This window comes from Aspergillus chevalieri, chromosome 6 (genome assembly GCF_016861735.1).
Source record: "Aspergillus chevalieri M1 DNA, chromosome 6, nearly complete sequence".
NCBI classification, from domain to species: Eukaryota; Fungi; Ascomycota; class Eurotiomycetes; order Eurotiales; family Aspergillaceae; genus Aspergillus; species Aspergillus chevalieri.
Window position 1 is genome coordinate 83,309 of NC_057367.1, and position 23,622 is coordinate 106,930.

At 47.3% G+C, this 23,622-nt stretch overlaps 5 protein-coding genes across 5 annotated transcripts; 2 read left to right on the forward strand and 3 right to left on the reverse strand.

The window, feature by feature from the left end:
• Positions 1-7,080: 7,080 nt before the first annotated feature.
• ACHE_60041A (alpha/beta hydrolase) lies at positions 7,081-8,124 on the reverse strand (the record flags this gene model as incomplete). Its single annotated transcript, XM_043281171.1, has 1 exon — positions 7,081-8,124. One exon carries the CDS (start codon positions 8,122-8,124, stop codon positions 7,081-7,083), a length of 1,044 nt encoding a protein of 347 aa, XP_043138677.1.
• A 594-nt stretch (positions 8,125-8,718) lies between these two features.
• On the forward strand, positions 8,719-9,678 carry ACHE_60042S (N-acyl homoserine lactonase family protein; the record flags this gene model as incomplete). The annotated part of the gene is made up of 3 exons (XM_043281172.1): positions 8,719-8,763; positions 8,823-9,183; positions 9,242-9,678. The coding sequence occupies 3 exons, from the start codon at positions 8,719-8,721 to the stop codon at positions 9,676-9,678; spliced, it is 843 nt and encodes a 280-aa protein (XP_043138678.1).
• Positions 9,679-9,923: 245 nt separating this feature from the next.
• ACHE_60043A (uncharacterized protein) lies at positions 9,924-10,687 on the reverse strand (the record flags this gene model as incomplete). Its single annotated transcript, XM_043281173.1, has 2 exons — positions 9,924-10,602; positions 10,683-10,687. The coding sequence occupies 2 exons, from the start codon at positions 10,685-10,687 to the stop codon at positions 9,924-9,926; spliced, it is 684 nt and encodes a 227-aa protein (XP_043138679.1).
• Positions 10,688-10,832: 145 nt separating this feature from the next.
• ACHE_60044A (uncharacterized protein) lies at positions 10,833-11,596 on the reverse strand (the record flags this gene model as incomplete). The annotated part of the gene is made up of 2 exons (XM_043281174.1): positions 10,833-11,245; positions 11,569-11,596. The coding sequence occupies 2 exons, from the start codon at positions 11,594-11,596 to the stop codon at positions 10,833-10,835; spliced, it is 441 nt and encodes a 146-aa protein (XP_043138680.1).
• A 3,395-nt stretch (positions 11,597-14,991) lies between these two features.
• Positions 14,992-18,214, forward strand: ACHE_60045S (uncharacterized protein; the record flags this gene model as incomplete). The annotated part of the gene is made up of 2 exons (XM_043281176.1): positions 14,992-16,301; positions 16,360-18,214. 2 exons carry the CDS (start codon positions 14,992-14,994, stop codon positions 18,212-18,214), a joined length of 3,165 nt encoding a protein of 1,054 aa, XP_043138681.1.
• Between the last annotated feature and the right edge of the window lie 5,408 nt (positions 18,215-23,622).

The following is a 23,622-nucleotide window of genomic DNA, read 5'->3' on the forward strand; positions in this document are numbered from 1 at the left end:
ACATTGGCAGAGGAAAGTGGCGCTTTTTGAATGTGGCTAGCTGAATATGGTTCATAAGAACTACCGCAATTGGAATTGTGTATTTGCAATATTGTCTATCTTACAATGATTCATGGCGTTGACGAAAAGGTACCTGGTGATTGCTTGACTGGTCCGAGCCTGAACCAAAGTGACTTTTGTGGAACATTGGAGTATTCGGCAAGAACAGAGATATGTGAGAGTGTATGTATATCTGAGTTCAGACCTCAGCTGAAGGAGGGCAATGTTCGCAATACCAATTTCCATATCGTATCTCCCACCTCAGATTGCATTGTTGTTCTTTCGATTGGCTCGGGCAGGTTCACGGTGGCTGGGAATACTTGGATTCAAGGGGGCTAATGTGCCATCTACGGAGGGGTAGATGTACTATTGGTATGGGATTCTGGTAAAGGCGATGCATCATGTTACCATTCCATGAAAGAAAAGGACAAAAAAAAGTTCATTATTGTTCTCATGCTGAATACGAACCCTCTCTATAGTGCACTTACCATGCTCACCCCTCGACCACAAATTAACCGCTAACAACCATTTTGCAATAAAAATCAGCACATACGACCATAGGGTGTGGAGAACAGGGCTTCCCGTCCGCTCAGCCGTACTTAAGCCACACGCCGGCCGGTTAGTAGTTGGGTGGGTGACCACCAGCGAATCCCGGCTGTTGTATGTTTTTTTTTCCTTCTCACTAAGAAATATTTATTTTTGCCCTTCCTCTTTGCTGCTCAAGGGTGATGACTGGGTGAGATGGCCTTGCGAAACCAAACAGTATTCCAAAAGACTATTTGGCATAAATGGGCTGTTGTTTCGCTTTAGAATCGGTTTTTCCCTTCATTTTATGCCTTGTATCTTTCTAGAACAGTTCTGACACTATTCATCTTTTCTATAAGGATGCCAACGTGACTGTATTTTTAGATACTCAAGCACTCAAGCTCTTGCACTCCGTATGGTTGCTACAGGCTTCAATATCAATCCTTTCGGCATATATTAAACCCTCTATCCTTCGTACACCATATAGCCTCGTGCAGTCGGATTATCGGCTCCTGATTCCCCGATCCTGAGCTAACTATCCACTTCAGATTGCTTATATAAACCCAAAGGCCACCTGACTAGCGGCGTTTGGGCGGCCCGAAGTCAAGTTTGATTCGTTCTTATCATATTACTCGAAATGGATTCAGGAACGCCTCGAACAACGTCTCACCCTCCAGGCCTTCCAAGATGCTGCGGATTCCTGGCCCAGACGCTCCTCCCGCTGTCAAGCCATCCCTCCAGGCCGGGTCCAAGTCCACTGGATCCCTGGACATGCTGAAATTGAGGGGAATAAACGGGCAGATGCCCAAGCAAAAAGAGGTGCAAGCTCCCCACCTCTCCCCACCTATCCCCACAAACCCCCAACCTGCAAGGCTGGCCTGGGCACAAAGGATCCTGAAGAAGAAATGGCACCGTTTTGAATCTTATTGGGCTGAGAACTCACCCCAGCAGTACAGGGACCTTGCCATCAAGATAGACAAGCGGCGCCATGAGCTCTGCCTCCCCAGGACCACCCTTGGCCGGCTCCTCGCCGCCCTAACAGGCCATGGCGATTGGGAACAATACCACGAACGTTTCAGACATGGGGACGCAAAAATAAACCGCTCTTGTGGACGCCCAAAGTCCCCTCATCACTTCTACTACTGCTAAAGTGGGCGCAACCCCTCTCCGCACCCTTGGGGCTAAAGGCAGGTGGATGAGATCCTGTGTTCGAAATCAGGGACGAGAGACTTTCATGAATGGCTGCAGAAGTCTCATTTCCACCGAAAGATCTGCCCCACCTAAAAAAAAAAGAAAAAATAATTAACAGCCTCAACCCCAATATCCAGTTACTCCCGCTTTGCGGGCCTATCTCTGTGAACTCCGCGTGGGAGTGTCGCCAATGTGTAAATAGAACTAGCGTAGCTACTAGGTAGGCAGTGCTGCTCTGTCCGTCGTATATTCCGTGCCGGGTGAGAGGGTGGACCCCCGCGGGTCTAATCGAACGAATTAATCGAGAATCATCATTACTGCCAACACGCCCCCCCGAAAAAAAAGACGCCGCTGCTGAGGCTGACACGGGAAATTGCTTTGAATCGTAGCTGATGACACGTCAAGCTCTGGAAGAGAATCACAAGGCTTTTATGACGTCGACGCTCCAATGCAAAACCTACCCGGGTGACCCCATTCTTTAAGCGCCGGTGGGGTGACTCCGGGGAGACCCGAAGGCTCTATGCAAGTGCCCGGAAGCAGTGGCAACAGGGCCATATAAGGGATGAGCCCCCCATAGGGCAGCCAGGCAGACATACTACAAGGCCATTCGACGAGCAAAACGGGAGTGCTGGGAGGCCTTCCTCCAGGGGACCTGTGACAGCTCGACGGCTCAACGTCGCCTCAGTGGCCGATATCAAAAGACGCCGCCATCCAAGCAAACAAAGGAAGCACCCAGCGCGGTTACAGAACCCATAGATAAAACTCTTTTTCTTTACCCCCCCTGTAGATAGGTTCCTTTCTTCTTCCCTCTCCATATTCAATATCCTCGTCGATGGCTACACTGCGGTTTCCAAGCAGGAAGTGTGAGTGTTCTGATTGGGTATCAGCTGGCTGGGCGGCTCCTTTGGCGCTCATATAGGCGAGTTCTTGGGGTTGAGGGTTTTGGTCCCCCCGTCAACCGGGCGGGGTGCCGAGAACTAGGTAATCGGCAGGGTTTAGCAGGGTTGAGCAGGGTTTAACTACATGGGTATAACTACTGGGCGCTAAGCAAAGGCGGTCTGACAGCAGCCCGCCGGGTACTAACAAGCGGCTGACGCCGTGACAGTGTTCCATAATGCAAACTCAGTCTCAATTAACATGGGACTTTTTCTATTGTCGTCTGCGCGACATACGAACCAACGTGACCAGACTGTAAGCGGGGATAAGATATCTTGCTTACTTGTATAGTAGCCTCTGGCATTCAAAGCCTGCTGTATGCCCGCACTAGCAAACATACTGAGGTCGACCTCGTATACAATGAAGGGGCGGCTTGCTGTAGCCAAGGTTCAAGCGGTGCAAAATCATTACCAAATTTGATCTCAATAGTCTGCCTTGTCCTATCATTTCCAGATTGATATCTCCACCATTTGATGTTGACCACCAACCGGGTGTCCATAGACCAGCCCCTCTCATCTGGCTTAAATTGTTGCGTTTGCTTTTCGTGTTCTACATCATGTGCAGCAGATCGACATGGAAGTGAGTATGATATTGCCAATGTAAGCCCAGATACAAAGTGCATTTATTAGTGGATGACTCCTCAGCTTCACCTAGGTTTCCTTCTTTCTGCTTTTCTCGCTTCTGTTGACCTTTGAAATCTCACATTTTCCAAACTTTTATCATTACCCTTTCTGTCCTATTTCCCCCCTCCACCCCTGCTAGTTAGTATACATGGCGCATGTATACTACTCTACTTAATTCATTTTTAATTATTTCGTTTCTTTCTTCCCCGTCATGTCTGACTTGTGTCCACCTTACGGGTTCGCACTACGCAGACGCGGCACCTGCCACGAAGATGAAGTAGGCACTACTGAGACATGGGGCGGATTCCACCGGTGCTGTCCCAAGCCCAGCAATGAAAATGATGGCGCGTGTTGTCCGGAGAACACTGACTGTAGGGAGGAACTCGGCAACTCAAGACACTGTGCCGACAGCAGCTGGCTTCTTTTCCGAAACACTAAGGACAATGGATTTTTCTGTTGTTTGAAGGGTTATGATGGGTTTCTTGCCAACAGCAATGGAACTGGGGTCGGGTGTGAGAATTCCTTTGCTCCTGATAATTCTGATTTGTTGTGGCAGCCGAGAATTACTCCTGGTAATATTCATATCCTGCTTACTTGATATGATCCCACTTCTGATATAACTAGACAACATTGAATCAACTTGCTCTTCTACTTCAAATTCGGGCGCTATCGCAGGTGGCGTGGTTGGTGGTGTTGCTGGTTTAGCAATCATCCTTGTCTTGCTTTGGTATTTCATGCGTCGCCGATCACAGAAGCAACCCCCTCAAGAGGGAACACCCACTACAGAAGCATCAGTGATACAATCCGGCCCCGTTCTGTCTTCAGACAAACCGAGCGAGTTAAGCGGTCAACGTTATGTGGCAGAGCTGGAGAATATCCCTGTCCACGAGTTGCTGGAAAATCCAAGGACTCGATGAAAAGCTATGGTCTGCATTTTAATGTCCTTTGATAAAGCCCAAATCATGATTTTTGTCGATGATATACTCCATGCACTGCAGCGTTTGGTGATCTCAACTCAACTCATCTCTCTCTCCTGCCTCAATGTCCTTCTGATGATCCCATTATTCATCTTACAAGACAGTCATACACAATAATAATCATTGCTTTTCATCATTGTCTTCCTCGGTAGCACCCTCAAATTGTTATCACGTTGAGGAATAGTCTTGGTTGACTTCATATTGTTTCATACAGATCTTCATTACCTTTAACGCCTGCCTATCCTGGCCTAATCGGTGACAGCAAAACTGGGGTAAAAGGGTTAAGAAGATTGAATCAGAATGAAGCACTAGTATCTGTATGCAGTATTGTATCACTCTATTCTAACAAATTTAAGGAAATTGTCCTATGGGGAGCACGTTGGAATTCTCGAAGACTTTGCTGAGTAAATCTTTCAGAGGAATATACAGGATACAGTGGCCCATATTTTGCAATAAAACAATTATTGAATGAAATCTTGATTAGATATTAACTTTGTTGTACATTCAAACCCTCCATAGGCCAAACCTAGAGTGGGAACCATGAAATGTGCGCACATTCAAGGAATAGCGTGGAGTATTTGTTTTAAAAGTTAATGATTTCTTAACATGTGACAGGTTTTGAGGACTTTTTGATACATGTCAGTGCCTAATAGCCTGTTCTAATTGCGCGTTTAGGTAGGGTCTTGGAGCGCTTCATATGGCCGATGGACAGCCGCTAGTCGTAAAAATAGGGAACACTTCAAACACTGGGTCCAGAATTTGTCAGGCCAAGTCTTTTATTCCATCATGACCAGGATTTATCAGATTGTTCGCGCGTGTTCCCAAGATAGTAAAATTTTCTGCTATTTTACACCCTGACGACGTTAGGATACTAGTACAATTCCAGTTCCTTCATGACATGAAAGACTTGGTCTGAATTTCTGTTTGAACCAATCCAAACGGCGCCGAGGATCGATTCAACTGTGGAAGAGTACTTTCTGGCATACCGCCATGGTGAGCGGGGTTTTTGATAATGAACCTATTTAAGTTCAGTGCTTCTGCTTTAGAGCTCAACGCGTCATTGCTTGCAGGTGTCCTTAATAGGCGTTGCCAATCCGTTGTTAGGAGTTAGTCTTGATTCCTGGGTTTAGGTTGTTTGATGATGACTTTGCAGTGCTTTGGCCGCTTTCATACCATTGCTCTAGAAGGACCGTCGATAAGACTGATTCGCCGAGAAGAGCAAGACACTTATTACCATGTCGATCTCCATGGTCAGTAGGATCAGAGACAGAAGATCCAGCTGATTGTAAGAGCTCTTCTAACAAATGACGGTCACTAAAGTGATAATCAAGAAGGTTTTCCAGTTCCTTTTCGAGTTGGGTGTGATTATCCATGATGGTCCGGTGAAATTAAACAAATTGAAGGAGGAAAAGGGAAATAAGAATAGGGCTAGACTTTCCTTCTTTTAAGCCTCCGGAACTCTCTGGATGATCTTCTGACATTAAAATGACGCAAGAATCTGGCTGAGAAAGATACTTTCTGGATAGAGTTCGTGAACTCAAAGAAAAGGGAAAAAAGAAAAGATAATCAATACCTCTAGCCTGGTAAATACCTTTACCGGTCATTGTCAAACACAGAACCAATCTATGTCTTCTCTAATGTTATGCCTGTATGGTCATAAGTGGCCTTTGGGCACTCTCCTATCCCGCACCAACATCATTAAGGCACCGCCGAAGGAAGGAATGAAACCCTTGATCAGGATCCTCCTCATATTCTGGCCTTTCTTGATGTAACCCTTCAGTTCGAAAAAAAAAAGAAAAAGAAAAACTCTTCAATAGGGTTGAAGTCTCATGAGTAGGGTGGTAGGTACAATAGCTTGACTCCTGCATCAATGCTATTGACTCGGCCTGAGTGATGAAAGACGCATTATCCATGACCAAGATGGATTTAGGCTCCGGCCATCTCCCACAGTACTGGAGAAGCTGCTCGATAAAAGATTCGAAGAACGAAGCAAGGGTTGGACCTTTTGAAAATAGGAGACAAGATAACGCCATCTTGAGCATATGCTGGCAGTCAGTTTCTGGTACCGCTGGCTTATGAAATTTAGATACTTGGACCGGCGTCACGCCAAATGCAGACGAACCAGTCAGTTTATATCCAGTTCGCTTGTCACATCCGGATTCATCGGCAAAAACTAATTGATATGAATGGAACTCGGAGAGTTTATGTTGATAGAAATCTCCCAGGTGGAGATCCTGCTCTGTTGGCTTCTGCTGGACTTTCTTTTTTGTCCACCTTGTTCAGGAAAGGAAAGGGCATGTTGAATACTGCAAGATGATGACAGTAGATTGAATTTATCACAGAAAAATAGCCATATTTTCAACATAAAGGCCAGGTTTTTCAATTAGGTAGCCACAAGTGCTGAGTTTCTGATAATTTTCTGCAATTCGCAATCTTTTCCGATCTCGAAGTGGTTCCTCCTATGCGACGTCGGAGAGTGGACTGGGGGATGCCAAAGGCCAGAGCAGCTGCTTTTTTGGTTTTAAATTGGCCTTTCTTATAGGCATTGAATGCCATTTGAATTCGGCTTTCTTTTGATTGGCTTTCCATGCTGAAAATGGGATGAGAATGTAGAAATGAGAGTAATGATAGTAATGCGGGGGAAAATTCATGGAATTCAGAGCTACTCGGTGGTCGATTACGGGATTACGTTAACTGTCTTCGTACCTTGCGCGGCAAACAGCCAGGAGCCCAATCAGAAGTAGTAAATTAGCGACGGAATCTCGACTCGCAATGAGATGGAGAGTCCTCTAACGAAGGTTCACCCGGAAGAATTGGGTGAGCTTATCGAAAGGGATGAGGCCCACACGATCATAGAGGTCGACGTGACCGGCGCCTGCCACCCAGAACAGCTCCTTTGGTTCCCTTGCACGCGCATAAGCGTACTCGCTGAACTCACGCGAGTGTGCCTGGTCGCCTGCGATGAATAGAAGAGGGCGGGGCGAAATCGAATCAATATCATTGAATCGGTAGAAGTTCATGAACTTCGGGTTACTTGACTTTGTCCGTTGTGTCGCGAGCTCCCGCCTCGTGCCTTCAGGAATGAACTCGCCACGCGGGGTGAAATAGAAGTCATAGAACTCACGGTCAACCGCGCTCGTGTTTGCTGTTATTTGACTTGGGACGCCGCCTGAGTACTGAACCTCGCCCCCATCCACCTCGACCCAGCGCTGCTCGGCTGCCGCGGCGATGATAGCTTTGCGCTGCTCAAGGGTCTGTGACTTCCGTAGCCCATCGCGGTTGACGGCTCCCATATCGTACATGCTTGCTGTTGCGATGGCCTTCAAGCGCGGGTCAATCTTCGCTGCACTGATCACGAAACCACCGCTTCCACAAATGCCGAGGGCGCCAATCCGCTCACGATCAATAGAGTCCTGTGTGCCGAGATAGTCGACTGCGGCACTGTATGCTTCTGCATAGAGATCTGGAGATACCCCGTTGCGTGGCTCACCCTCGCTGGCGCCCCAGAAAGGAAGGTCCAACGAGATGGTGACAAAGCCTCGCTCGGCCAATTTCGCCGCGTAGAGGTTCGCGCTCTGCTCCTTCACCGCGCCCATTGGATGGCCGACAATAACAGCAGGGGACTCGACGCTGTGACTCAGATTGTGACGAGTAAAAAGATTTCTCCGGATTGTCGTGCGGTATTGATCCTGGAAGGTGACGGGGGTAACCGTCACGATATCGCTGCGGTAGAAGTTATCGGCTCCGTACGACAGATTCTGTGCCCATGCTGACATTTGATGAATGGGAAGCATCATGCCAAGGGCGGCGATAGTGTTTCCGAACAACCTCATATTGCCTGCTGTCGGTGGCGAAGATCCAGGTATGGTGTTTGGAAAGGGAAGCATGAAGAATGAAGAGCCTCTATATCACACAGCGTGTCACGGGCTTTATAGCCGATACTTGCAATGCTGCTGCCTGTATCACTGCTAATGTTATGTCACTTCCATTGATGTGTACAGCTTTTGCCAATGTACCCACCATACCAGGGCCGCGTATCGCCAATGCTCTTCACCGAGACACTGCCGTCATGCCGAGATGAATGATTCGCAATACTAGAATCCATTTGGGTCGAATATGTACCCCTAATCAACATGAAGCGGTCTTCCTGCCCCAAACCGGTGCTGGCATGGATAAGGCTCGGCAAGATTAGCAAGGGCCCCGCGCGACTTGCAACCTGCAGTAGCGTTGTTCCATGGCTCCACGAGCCGACAACTGGGTCGCCCACGCCCGTCACCTTTAAAAGCGCCTCATTATGCGAGAACAGCAAATAAACTTGATTGATACATTAACAATTGCGCCCACATTTGCCCAAGCTAAAAGAGTCTTAAAAGACATTACAAGAGCAAGAGCATTGCAGCTGAAAATCTATTCAGTATCAAACCACGATGTCGTTCTATTCGACGGCCATGCCAAATGGAGCGAAGCTATGGGTAAAGTCACAAGATAAACGCGACAATGACAAAAGTGCTGACGTTTCTGTCTCTGTCAGCTCTTAAACCTGGGGACTGTTAACTTGGATGCAGCAAATGTCCTCGCCGGAGCCAATCAGTTCGCCGTCAGGCTTCCACCACAGTCGCATGAGCGTCGGGAGTTGATCATGATTGCAGCTCTGATCTATCACCCACACGTAGGCCTCATTCTTTTTGACACAGGCTCCTGCGAAGATGTTATCACAAGCTGTGGAACGAAAGCGCTGGAATGTGGCCCAAGAAATTGGGACAAAGCAGTACACGGACTTCCGGAGGCTATCAGAGCCACTGGGGCGGGTGAGATCACCGATGTTAAGGTAGTTGTGATGAGTCATCTTCATTGTGACCATGCAGGAGGTTTGGAGCATTTCTTGGGCACAGGTTAGTTGTCAGTGCGTTCCCCGCTGCCATAGAATATGCTAATGTAGGTTGCTGGTAGACATCGAAATTTGGTGTCACGAGGATGAGCTGAAAAATGCCTTTTGGGCATGTGCTACGGGAATAGGTCAAGGCCCATACCTGAAAGACTACCTCGTTATTGACCGCTTGAACTGGAGGACATTTACCGGGAAGGTTTTTGAGGTCTATCAGGGTATCATTTTGCATCACTGTCCGGGACATACAGCTGGATCCATTGCCATGCAACTTAACCTTGAGAAGACAGGCACGGTCTTGCTTACAGGAGATGCTTTCCATGTTAAGGAAAATTATGAACAGGGGATCCACCCTGGCACTCTGACAAGGGACTATAACGATTGGCATCGAAGCCGAAACGATTTGCGCAGTCTTGCTCAAGCAAGACAAGCGAAAGTTATTTTGGGACATGAGGAATCTTATTTCAGGACTTTGAAAATTAGTCCAGAATACACGGAATAAAAAAAGCAGAAGGGTTAATATTACCGAAACATCACAGGTAAATATTGATCCGTCTTTCATGGACATGCATCTACATGCTAGCTTGTGATCAGAATAAAGCGTAGGATCGCTTGAATGACTGAGTTTGAGGGATTTTACAATATATGCTCAGTTTAACACCTTCTGTTCAGTAAAAATGACTGGGAAACTGCATTCTCGCAGGCGGAAGGTATCTCCTGAATATGTTTTATAGTTCACAGTTAATCTCAAGCATTCGCTCCTCCATCGACAGCCCAGGTAGAGCCTGTAACGAAGCCAGAATCATCACTCAGAAGAAAAGTAACAACAGTCGCAATCTCAGATGTTGTAACAATAGTTGAGCACTTTTGGTTGCTGTTGTGTAGCTCTTTTGAGCTCCGGAGCCATGTTGGGTTTCTCTTCAGTTGGTATTCAGTCCCCAGCTCAATCTCTTCACAGGCCAGACCCAGGCCACAGGTGAGATAACGTTTGATTGGGACCCCATGGACCTTGACACGATACCATTGCTCTGGTAGCTCGACCGATATCACTGCTGGATCTACCTGCCGAGCCGCGGTGACCAATAGGTCTTTATAGTCAGGTAGGAGCATAGAGCCTAGGGTACCTTTCTCCAAAAGGATTGTGATCGCTCCAGTGTTGGTATATCCTGCATCCACCACCCGGATGAATGCTGGGAAGTGTGCCTTTGCTACTGCTCGGTTGATGGCCAGAATGATATCCTCTCTCTCTGATCTTGGGGCAGCCTTGCCTCCCTCCCGGCGAAATAGGAATCTCCATGCCTCTTTGGGGCTGTCTTTGGCTGGCTTAAGCTTGGTTGGATCAGGCTGGCTAACTGCAGCAACTGCTTGGATTTGTCGGTTCTTCTGCTTCTTTTTGGTGACCTCCTGCCATTCCTGCCCTCCAGGTCTAGTGGAAAGTGTGACGGCTCACATATGATAGCTCACATGGCGGCTCAACACTACGGCAATGGGTGATACATCACAAACACCATCCAGTCATGTCGCCAACAATCCTCTTAAAACCTCTTCATTACCTAGATAGATTTCCTCTTTTCCTTTCTTCCCCAGAGTCGATATTCTCGTCGATGGCTAGTTGGCTACAATAGTCTAGATAGGAATTCAGTTTGTTATTATCTACTATTCCGAGCCCGTGACAGAAAGCAGTGTAGCTAGGTCTGCAAATGTGGGTTGTTGCCTTGACTTTTGGCTTGTTGCTTCCCTTATCTCGGGGATCTCGCCGCTATTGTGTTGGTTCATTTGGCTGGATTGGGCATTGGTTGTTGTTGGTGTATCCTGCTTCATTGGTTTGATTCGTTGGATAGTGTTCTGGGCCTCTGTGAGCTCTGTGAGAAGCTTGCTAACTTCCAGTTCCAGCTTTGTGACCCGCTCTAGATAGAGCCCTTCATGAACCTGCTGTTCTGCTCTCCAGTTGGACAGCTCCTCTGCTAGGTGTGCTTGTACCTGTTCCTGGACCATTTGAAACACTTCTTGTTGTTGGTTCTGGACCGCTTCCAAAGCACCCACCAACACCTGGGCGTGTTTGCTCACATCTAGCAAAGAGGTTTGATGCTTTGGCCTTCCAATCAATGACTTTTGTAGACTCTTTCGTTGCCTGATTCCACTTCTGACCTCACTGGCCCGGCTTGGGGCCCGGCTTGGGGGCCCTGCTGGATCCTCTGGTTTGCCAGTGTTCCTGGCCCTCATTTTCATCCATGCTCGCACTCTCCATGCTGCCTTCATTGAATTCAGGTTGCATCATGTTTCCGGATCGCCAATGGATTGGCGTTGGGGTGACTGGCATATCTTCTGTTTCCGCGAACCGGGAGGCCACGTTGCCCACTCCGGGGGGGGGGGGGTGACGCGTGCGATATACCACCACCACAGAGTTCCTGTACCTCCATGGTAGTTTATAGGTGCCTAGAGGCCCCTATCGGTCAATTGACGCGTGAAAAAGACGTGTTTTTCTTGGGTGCTGATTTTGATGTTCCTCCTTGTAGGAACTCGTCATGACTAAAAGCATACCCAGGACACCGAGATGATACAAGAAGCAAGCAAGATTCCTGTAGCTTCTCATTGAATCCTGTATCCTTCAAGCTTGAATCGTGAATCGCTCTCAATGATATAATCCACCACTTTGGCACCAAGCAAAGCATAATGTGGGATTTATCGCACATCTCCACTGTTTTAAACTGCGCCTCATCATCAAAGATAATTGAATTGGGCTGGCTTTTATCATTGCAAACCGCCCAAACTGATTCATAATGATGCAAAAGCCGGCCTCTTCGGATATGCCAGCACGGGTCAGACTTTGGACGAACTGTTTCCAGGAAAGGAAAAATGGAATTCAAGGTTGGCATTGAAAAATCTAGTATAGTCAGTTGTGTATGTCTCGAAGGTTTGTGGAAGAAACTGACAATCTGGGCGATTGTAGACTTTTAATATAACCAACTCCAGCAATTCCTCCTCTGTGTCCAGCGACTGCCACAGTGCATCGTCAACAGTATTTTGTGAACTCAGTTTAATAAGGTGGGAACGAAAATCTCGGGCGATGGCTCTGGGTGTACATTAGTCATGATACAAGGAAATTTAGCCTATTCCCTACCGTTGTTCAATCTGGATTTTAGCGCGCTCGCGTTCACCCTTTGATATGCGTTTCAAGGGCCGAGGTTTACCGGAATTTACCCTGAAAGGCTGCTTCTCAGAGAATGTATATGACTCGGAGAAGTCATATAAGACTGTATCATAAATGTCACCAGGGAGTCGAAAATGACAGTCCTTAACATCTCCATGGGTTACCCCGATCCGATGTAAGGCGTCCAGGCGACGAAGTCGGTCTTTTAGCAAAGAACAATACCATTCATGTTCAAATGGACTTAGAGGTAGATTCATAAGGATATCTGAGAAGCTTTTAGGCAATTGAGAGGTGTCCTCACCAAGAACACGTCGAGAGTACAAGTTCGGTTTGACAGCTTCTAGCACAATCGCTCGCGGATGCGCATATCCAGAAGAGAATCTAGATCTTTGCATGTTGGTAACCACACCATAAAAATTTGGGAAATATATTCTTTCCTGGGTGGAACAGAATCGGTCAATGTGGCTATATGCCCGAGCCTCCCGGCAAAACCTATCAAATTCGTGCACAGCATCGTCTATCAATTGTGGATTTTGGCGTCTTGACCATCCGAGACGGAAAAGCTGCTCTGTGGCCTGCTCCTGGGTATAGTCGGGAAACTAGAATGTTATTAATTCAGGCAAAACGTACAATGGATAACTATATCAACTTACAACTTTGCCTATGTATTTTTTGCGTCCATTGCTCCAAAGCCAGAACACCTGTATGTTTTTCTCATTTGTTCGTCTTGATTTATCGACCAGTTCTCCTAGTATCCAGTTTTCGACTTCTGGATGGAAAGGTCGGAACTCTTTTTCGCCATTGGTTTCTTTGGCTTTGACGAACTCTGGATGGTTGCCAGAGAAAAATAAATCCGTCCAGGTATTTTCTTCATCCATGGCAAGCATGGACGGGTGCTCGAACAGACCGACTATGAAGCGAAACCCGAGCTAAATCTCTAAAGTTGTTGGCGAAGAATTCAGCTAAGAACGAATCGACAGTTTCAGAACATCGAGGAAGATATGGTTCCTTAAGAAGGGAGATTGTAAATATGTGGGAAAGAGTAGTTGGGTCGGTTGTCCCAACCGGCCAGTTTAGTTTAGTTGCTATTTTACGCCGTGAAACGGGGTCGCTCGGATCGTAGCTCAGAGGAAAATCGGGAGTCGATTTATTCCGGACTAACGAGGTCTATATGAAGAGGACTAGATCAAGGTAGAGATATATTGCCTAACGTACCTGCGCGTACGCAGCTGATTGAGTGCTGTACACGCTGGCCTATATAGAGAATCTCGGTAATCGGATCGACTGATTATCCGACCGATTCTCATCAATATTGTTATGAGAATTCAGGGAACATAGGTCTGAGACTCTGAGGTAGGGTGACCGTGTGACGGGCTAGGCCCGAAAGGCACCTCGAACCATAAATGGTTCTCGATTGAAGCTATTCACAAAGAGCTCGTCGATGTCAGGTCACCGCAGGTCACCTGATCACGAGAATATAAATGCACCGCCAGCACGCCAAGTTTCTTTCTTTCTTTCTTTCTTTCTTTCTTTCTTTCTTTCTTTTCTTCTCAAAGAGTTCTTTTGTACATATCTATATATTAGATAGCAAGGCTTCAGCCCATTAAATTCTGTCGAGAATAGTGTCACGCCCAAATACTCATCTATATACAAGGTAAACATCTCTCCTCGTGATGACAAACTTAACTAATATAGACGAAGAACCTTCAGTGAGCCACCTATCCAGGTAATTACAGGGAGTACCAAGAGCTAACTGTGGATTCTCACATCACAACTCTGTGCCTAATGATCTGTTAAGTCTATTCATGTAATCTATCACTATCACACGGATGTATGTAACTCCGTTTTTCAAAGTGGAATACAGAGGGGATGGTAGACCGAGGAGGCCCTGAGTATTACTAACCCCGCATGGTTGTAAGGTTGGCGAGCTGTGAAGATGACTTCTTCTGTAGCCCGTGGTGTGGAGTGGAACAGATGAGCGGGCCTATGCTCGCTACCATTCCCGTTCAGTTGCAGGTTGACTGGGGGAAAGACAGAGCGTGGAGCTTTGAGCGAAGTTCACCATTAGAACATCAAATCCATCCCATACGAAGAAACTAGCCTGCGCTCTATAAGAGAATTTGGAAACAGAGCTGTCACCGAATTCCGAAATCTCCTCGTCATCCAAGCCGCTAGTGAGAGTAAATCCAATGTGAACAAGCTCTTTACAGTGACCGCTGAGCCATCCAACAAAAATGATACATTTGGCACGCATGCGCCTTCATTGCAATGCTACTTAACTGAAACAACAATTTGCCTGTCGACCACATTTGATGGCACAGTTGCTCCAAGGCAACGAATGGAACGGATCCTTGACCAGTTCATGCACGTGTTCTGGGGCATAAAAGAACTCATTGTTCTATTCGCAATAGCAATTAGCATTTCTATAGAAATTGCATTTTGGTTGTTCAAAATAGTGGTAATTTCAACATAGTCGGGCCGCTCGGTTACGTGGCCCGCTTTCTTACCGACTATGATAGCTGTTGTGGCAGTGCCAAAATATATCATGGTTGCAAGGCTGAATTCCTTCCGCCCCAATCCTTCGAGCGATAAAGAAACAAAGCATCGACTTCATCCATTCTTCAGCTTACCAATTTGACCACTTCCCACGTGAATTTACGCAACATGCCTAACCCGCTTGCTGATGAAGCTGCGTGGCTTTCGCAATGCATTAAAACCTGCAAATCTCTCCACGAGTATTATACTGGCTACTGCGATTCCGTCCCCAGCCAAGCGGATCCAGCAGGGGAATTTGAGATCCTCCTGGCCACCCTGGGAGAACTGGACACTACACTGAAAAATCGTTGCTTTGAGCAAGGCGAAGAACAAAATCAAATAGACACCATTAAGTTCCCCATTTCCAACTGCGGGGTCATCATCAATGAACTCCAAGAAGAACACGACAGAATTAGTGCAACCGTTGAAAAGGCCGCCATTGGTATACATCAAGCATCGGATCGTGCTGCCGCCTATCCATTCCGTCAAAGCACCATGCAAAGACTGCATGAGATTGTGGATGACCTGCAAAGACACGTTTCATCTATGCTGAATGCTCTCAATCCAAAGCAGCAAAAAGTTGGAATCAATGATGATGATGATGATGATGATGATGATGACTTGGCCCGACCGGACGCCCTGATCCAACATATGAATCCTCTAGGAAAGAGCTTGATATTTGAGGAGTGGCTTCCCACCGTCGATGCAACAATTGACCATCGTGCTATATATGCTAAACGACACAGAGGGACGGGGCTATGGCTCCAGAAGTCTCATCCATTTCGGGAGTGGCTGGCCCAGGAAAACTCTTTGCTCTGGCTGAATGGAGCTCCGGGATGTGGCAAATCCGTTCTATGTTCCACTGCCATCCAATCCACCTTCTGCCAACAGCAGCAGCAACAGAAACACATGTCAGATGTTGCAATTGCCTTTTTCTACTTTTCATCAGCTGAAATGTCCAAGCAAGGCGCGTCAGCCATGTTCCAGGAACTTTTACTACAGCTGGAAAAACAACAGCAAAGAAGTTCCAAGCAGCTTGCTTCTGAGATATTATATCAAAAGTACGAGCTTACGGGACCTCCTGAGGCGGAACTAGCTGATTGTCTACGAGCTAGTATTCAAAGATTCCGACATGCATTCGTTTTCCTGGATGGAATAGACGAGAATCCGAATCAAGCAGGGGTCTTGACTGCAATAAATAAGATGCGAAACTGGGACTTGCCTGATCTTCACATGTTGATCACGAGTTGCGACACGCCTGACATTCGTAGCTCACTGAGTCCGTCACCTAACGAGGATATTCCCCTTCAAAGCGACGCAATAAACCAGGATATCAGCCGATATGTTACATTTAAAATTACCAATGATATGAAACTTCAGAGATGGAAGCAATACAAAATTCGCATCCAACAGGCTCTTACCCGGTTCTCCCAGGGCGTGTAAGTTTGAAGTCCAGCACATTGTTTCCCAAAGCCCTAAACTAAGGCAATCTGACAGGTTCCGCTATGCTGAATGCCAATTAGAGGCCCTCAAAAGGTATCCGCGAACCAAGTGCTATCTTGAGGAATTCCTTTGTTCTTTGCCACGAAACTTGGACGAGACATATGAACGACTGCTGTCTAACATTGATAACTGTTACATTAACGACACACGACGCATTCTAGAATTAGTCTGTTTTTCACCACGGCCGCTATTGGTGGAAGAACTTGCAGATGCATATGCAGTTGATCTCAAAAACTTGTGCTTAGATCCTGACCGTCGAATGCTAGATGCTGAAAGTATCAGGGAACTTTGCCCTGGGCTGGTTCAGGTTATGCCTGTTGTGGACAGCGCAAACGAAGGAAAGATCAAGTCAACTGTCTGCATTGCCCATTCATCTCTTCAAAAATATCTTATTCGAGAACAAGTACGGCACTCAAACCCAGCACGCGTATCTTTTCAAGATAAAATTGCCCAGGCAGAAATGGCTCAGACATGCCTTGTTTATTTACTGGAGCCAGAACTACGCACTGGTGAGCTAGATGAGACAAAGCTCAAAGCATTCCCACTAGCGCATTATGCTGCCAAATTTTGGTTCCATCTTTTCCAGCGGGCCGAGTCAAATACACAGATCGAGAGCTTGGTTTTGCAGCTATTCACGTACCAGAGAGGTGCATTTGACAGATGGGTCGAATTGTATGATGTTGACGGACTGTGGGAAAGCATATATCGCGCTGACCCAGCATTACATGGGCTGCTAACCCCAGTGTACTTTGCTTCCTACCTTGGCCTTGGATGGGTCTTGCAGGACCTTCTTGACGGAATCGTTAAAGACGGGGATGGAAGTGGTCCGGCAGAGCGTGGCCTCGCAACTGCACTGCAAATCGCATCATGGAGGGGCCATGAACACATCATACAGATACTTCTCAACAACGACGCCAATGTCAATGCATCCGGCGAATGGTGTGGGACTGCTCTCCACGCTGCATCCCGCAATGGGCACCAAAAAGCGGTACAGATGCTTCTAGAACTCGGAGCTGATGTCAATGCACCAGGGCCCGAATGTGAGACTGCACTTCACACTGCTGCAGCTAATGGCCATGCGCCTGTGGTGCAGATGCTACTGGATTGGGGGGTAGGGGTGGATATGGTTGACCATCACCGCTTAATCAGCCGTGCTCTCCAGGTAGCAGCATCTAGGTGCCATATGAACGTGGTACAGATGCTCGTAGACAGGGGAGCAGATGTAAATCATAAACGCGGTGGACAGTGTGGCAACGCACTCGAGGCTGCGTCTAGACAGGGCAGCGAAGAACTCGTTCGGCTACTGCTGGCCAATGGTGCCGACGTGAACGCATATAGCGGACTGTATGGAAACCCACTCTGCAATGCCGGTCTCAGCGGCAATCCCCAGGTAGTCCAGATGCTACTAGATAACGGCGCCGATGTCAATGCGGGCTCATTCTTTATCCTCGGAACCCCACTCATGTGGGCGACAAACCAGGAAGACAACGAAAAGGTCGTCGAGCTCCTCCTGCAACAGGGTGCCCATGTCAACGACCAAGGTGGTACCAGAGGCAATGCTCTGCAAAATGCATGTGGCAGGGGGAATGCGCGTGTGGTACGGCTTCTCCTGGACTGGGGAGCCGATGTGAATGCCCGTTCTGAGCATCAGGGCACGGCGCTTCAAGTTGCAGCGCGACATGGGGCTACGGATGCTGTGAGGATATTGTTGGATAGGGGGGCCAATGCGAATGCTCCACCGGGGCCGCATGGCACTGCCCTTGAAGCGGCCTTGTATATTGAGGATGAGGAGATTGTTCGCATGTTACGTGCTGCGGGGGCCAAACCGTCGAAATATTGTAAACTATAGTTAGGGTCGCATACATCATGATTTTTTGAAGGTTCTATATTATATTACATTATATTATAACTAACGTAATCCACAAGCGGGCCGGTCACCCAACGCGAACGCGTCAGTTAATTAGACTAATTATTCAACCACCCACCATGCCACCAACTCGCTCTCGAAGCTCTAGGAATTTAATAGAGCAAGAGGATAGGATCATATTAGCTATCCAGACTATCAAAAAGCACGAAATTCCTGCTATTCGTGAAGCAGCACGTCGGTTCAATGTGCCTCGTACAATTCTCCAAGATCGATTACACGGCCACCAAAACCGAGGCGAAGCGCGTGCCAATAACCATAAATTGACACAAACAGAAGTCAACTATGTAAAAAGGCACCCGGAGCTTGCAACCCGATTCTCAAGGCGCTATAATTACGAGCGTGCAAAGTGTGAAGACCCAATAATCATCCATGAGTTGTTTGATTGCGTGCAATGTACGATACTTCAATATGGCATTGACCCTGATGATATCTATAACTTTGATGAGACTGGCTTTGCAATGGGCTTGATCGCTACTACAAAACTTGTTACAAGGGCAGAATACTATGGTCGGCGCTCACTTCTACAACCTGGAAATCGTGAGTGGGTGACAGCAATTGAACGTATAAGTGCTTCGGGGTGGGCCCTACCTCCAAGTGTGATTTTCAAAGGCAAGGTCTTTATTGAGCCTTGGTTTGATAACCTCCCAAGTGACTGGAAATTTGAAGAAAGCCCAAATGGCTGGACTTCTGATGAAATTGGGCTTCAATGGCTTGAAAAAGCTCTTTATTCCATCAACAAATACTCGTATGAAAGGGGAATATCGGCTTTTGATCCTTGATGGCCATGGAAGTCATTTAACAGCACGATTCGACCAAACCCGTGAAAAACATGATATTATTTCAATCTGTATGCCAGCGCATTCATCACATCTTTTACAGCCGCTTGATATCAGCTGTTTTTCGGTGCTAAAGCGATCATCTGGCCGGCTCGTTGAAACCAAAATGCGTCTTAGGATCAACCATATTGACAAATTAGACTTCCTTGAGGCTTACCCACACGCACGAACTGAGGAATTCAAACCCGAGACTATTAAAAATAGCTTCACAGCAGCTGGTCTAGTGCAATATGACCCTGATCGAGTGATTTCAAAGCTTGATATTCGGCTTCGTACGCCAACACCCACCGGAAGCCGGGGTAGCGATTGGGAGCCAAAAACGCCTTCAAACTACATGCAATTACAAAAGGAAGCCTCCTCAATTAAAGCATTACTAAAGCAGCGCTCAAAAAGCCCACCAAGTCCACTTAATTCTGCAATAAATCAGGTTCTTAAATCTTGTCAGGTCAAGATGCAATCAGCCGCTTTTCTTGAGAAATAAGTAAGCGATTTACGTGCTGCCAATGAGAAGAAGAAGCAAAAACGCACTCGGTCTAATAAGGAAATACCTCAAGAAGAAGGCCTTTCAGTTTTGGAGGCTCGTGAGCTAGTTATGCAGCCAGAACCAGCAATTAAAGAGCCTTTCCCCCCCCCCCTAGCCAAGAAGGCCTTCACCACCTTTACAGCCGCGTATGAGAGCTTTACCAAAGCGCGGAGCCTGTGGAAATGATGGACATAAGAGAAATGCATGCCCAGTTAGATCTGATTAGGTAGTTATCTTAATATAATGGCGTTTTGGTTGATCTAAATACATTGAAATACCATAGATGGGAGTAGGTGGCCGGCTCGCTTGTGTGGCCGGCCCGCTTGTGAATTACGTTACTACTAGCTACTAACTAGTTAGCCTTAGTCGATAGGCCACCAACCAATGAACCATCCATTACACACCAAAAAGGTACTAACGTGGCGTCACTCTCACATGCCACTCCTTCCGCAATGGCCTTCCACTAGGAACGTTCCTGCCTCGTTCTTACCATATCACTTATTCCGCGATTATATGGCCCTTTTCTACCCGGAAACTCATACATCATGGCTACCTGGCTAAGGTGGCTTTTAGGCGCGTCAAAAACAGCGAAGGAAGATGATCAAAGGAATGTGATTACAATGTTCGGTCCATGCCGCGTGACGATTCAAGAAGGGCGTTTTCACTGCTTTTGCAAAGCAGGCGTCCATTTACATCCATCCACATCCATTGACTTGAGCGAGCTGTGCTCAACGTGCGACCATTCCTTGGTAGAGCATGGAGATGTCCCAGGTACATTGTGTTTCATTCATTATACAAAGTACACGTGCTCATCTGTTCTCTTCTTTTAGATCACTCGTTTGATTTGGCCCATAAGCTTTCCACACTCGAACCAAAACCGACAGGTTCCTCTTCGTCTGTTCCTGCTATACAACTTGCAGATACGGGGCTCTCCAATACCATATCCCCGCGAACGAGGTCTATCGAGACGCTCGCCCGTCTAATTGATGAGCATGCCGTGATCCATATTCGCGGAACGCCGGCATCGGGTAAAAGCACAATGGCAAAGCTTCTTTTCCGGCATTATTCTCGACATTATTTGACTCAGCGACAGCCATAAATTGTCTTTGTTGCCGACTGGAAAGACTGGGTGGAAAACAATATGGACACTGTTGGTTTTCTGGTTCGACAGTGTCACCAACTAGGGCACAAGATTCAGAGAGCAGAATTTTTGAATGAGGCGAATGACGACCTCATTTTCATCTTAGACGAAGCGCAGGTAACTTATTCTGATTCCTTTTTTTGGTATTCAGTAATCAAAGAGCGCCTCGCCGCCACCAAAGGCCCGCGGTTCTGCCTATTTACATCGTATGGCAGCCCAAGTACCGGCTCTCCTGATTATCCGAAAACAACCACCCCACCGATTCTGAAAAGGGAGCAAAGAATCTCGTTAATAGCCCCTCACGATCACGTTGGGCATGATCTCTGTTTATTCTACAAACAAGAGGAATTTAAAGACGCCGTAAAAAAATGGGCTGACACCACCGACCACACAATCGGTGAAGATGTCGCGAGCTACATTTTCGAACAGACAAATGGACATCCCGGAGTTGTGGGAGCGATGCTCCGATATGTGGCGTTGGTATTTTTGCAATATTCTCGAATTCCGGTATAATTACCGTGCTAATGTTATGTCTAATAGTTTTACCGAGATCATCTCAAGCGGTCTGGCGTTTCGCACATAACATACCAGCATGTTGGCGACACGTTAGAAAACAACCGCGAGTTGTTCAAGTTCCTTAATTATGATGTCGCGGGAAGGAGTCTTCCATCAAAAGCGAGACTGCAAGGTATTGACCCCCTAATTGTCGGTGTGCTGTTGCGCATCTTGACCCATGGGAGCCTCGAATTCAATAGGAATGATGATGCGTTGGAAAAGTGTTTCAGACTGGGCTTCATTCATGTCGAAGAGCCCGAAGAAGGTTATATGATCTGTGTTTTGCCCTCTTTTCTGCATGCCCGGTAAGTTGCTGTCTTCTAGCCACATCCTTTGAACCACTTCGAGGCTTATAAATGCAGTTTTGTTGAATATACATATGGCCTGTCTATGATGAAACCTTTCCCGGTCACTAGCTATCCCAATATTGAGGCCTTAGCATTGAAAGCGTTGCAGAGATTCTCGAGGACGATGCTTTGCATGGCGGAACGGGGCCAACGATATGGCCCTTCTGGGAAGCCACGCCCTGTTGAGGCGGCCTATCAGGATGAATTCTACAGATGTTTTGCTGAAGAAGTCGGCCCAGGTGTAGGTATTGTTTCTGAAAGGTCATGCGTCGGTCAGGGGCGCATTGATTTCCACATAATCACCCCTGGCTGGGGATTCGAACTTCTACGTGACGGCGACCGGCTTTTGGAACATTGCAAAAGATTCGAACCACAGGGAACATATCACCAGTCCATCCGACAAGGCTTACTTACCGATTGGCTGATATTGGACTGTAGGCGCTCAATGCCTCGCAAACTTTGTAAGGACCTTTACTTCCTCTAGTGGGGTTTTCATGACTGACGTCCAAAGATTCGGTACCCAAACTATGGCGGATAATTTTTTCCCAAGATTATTCCCGCGTTCGAATCCTAAATAGCGACAACGAAGATATTCATCCCGAGTTTTTCTTAACCAACCATTGATGGAACGCATAATCCCTCTTTCTCTCCCTTTGATTGTTTCTGCCTTTCGTGTGATGCTGATGACTCTATGACCTTTTGATGACCTCTTGATGACTACATGATTTTCTTCTGTCAGGATAGTTCCCATATTGTATATCTTTGTATGGGCTAGGCTAGGTCGTTTGATTTGCGTATATCTCCTGCTTGCTGTTACCGTTATGGAGCAGGCTAAGTAAGATTATTTTACGCGAGAGAGACGCTAACTAGATCATTCCGGTTATTGATAATGAAGAAGGATCAAACACGCGACCGGGAGAAAAGCTTGGCGCCTGGAACACCAAAATCAGCACCCAAGGAAAACACGTCTTTTTCACGCGTCATTTGACCGATAGGGGCCTCTAGGCACCTATAAACCACCATGGAGGCACAGGAACTCTGTGGTGGTGGTATATCGCACGCGTCACCCCCCGGAGTGGACAACGTGGCCTCCCAGTTCGCGGAAACAGAAGATATGCCAGTCACCCCAACGCCAATCCGTTGGCGATCTGGAAACATGATGCAACCTGAATTTAATGAAGGTAGCATGGAGAGTGCGAGCATGGATGAAAATGAGGGCCAGGAACACTGGCAAACCAGAGGATCCAGCAGGGCCCCCAGCCGGGCCCCCAGCCGGGCCAGTGAGGCCAGAAGCGGAATCAGGCAACGAAAGAGTCTACAAAAGACATTGATTGGAAGGCCAAAGCATCAAACCTCTTTACTAGATGTGAGCAAACACGCCCAGGTGTTGGTGGGTGCTTTGGAAGCAGCCCAGAACCAACAACAAGAAATGTTTCAAATGGTCCAGGAACAGGTACAGGCACACCTAGCAGAGGAGCTGTCCAACTGGAGAGCAGAACAGCAGGTTCATGAAGGACTCTATCTAGAGCGGGTCACAAAGCTGGAACTGGAAGTTAGCAAGCTTCGCACAGAGCTCACAGAAGCCCAGAACACTATCCAACGAATCAAACCAATGAAGCAAGACACACCAACAACAACCAATGCCCAATCAAGCCAAACGAACCAACACAATAGCAGCAAGGTCCCCAAGATAAGGGAAGCAACAAGCCAAAAGTCAAGGCAACAACCCACATTTGCAGACCTAGCTACGCTGCTTTCCACTAGACCTGGAGGGCAGGAATGGCAGGAGGTCACCAAAAAGAAGCAGAAGAACCGGCAAATCCAAGCAGTTGCTGCAGTTAGCCAGCCTGATCCAACCAAGCTTAAGCCAGCCAAAGACACCCCCAAAGAGGCACGGAGATTCCTATTTCGCCGGGAGGGAGGCAAGG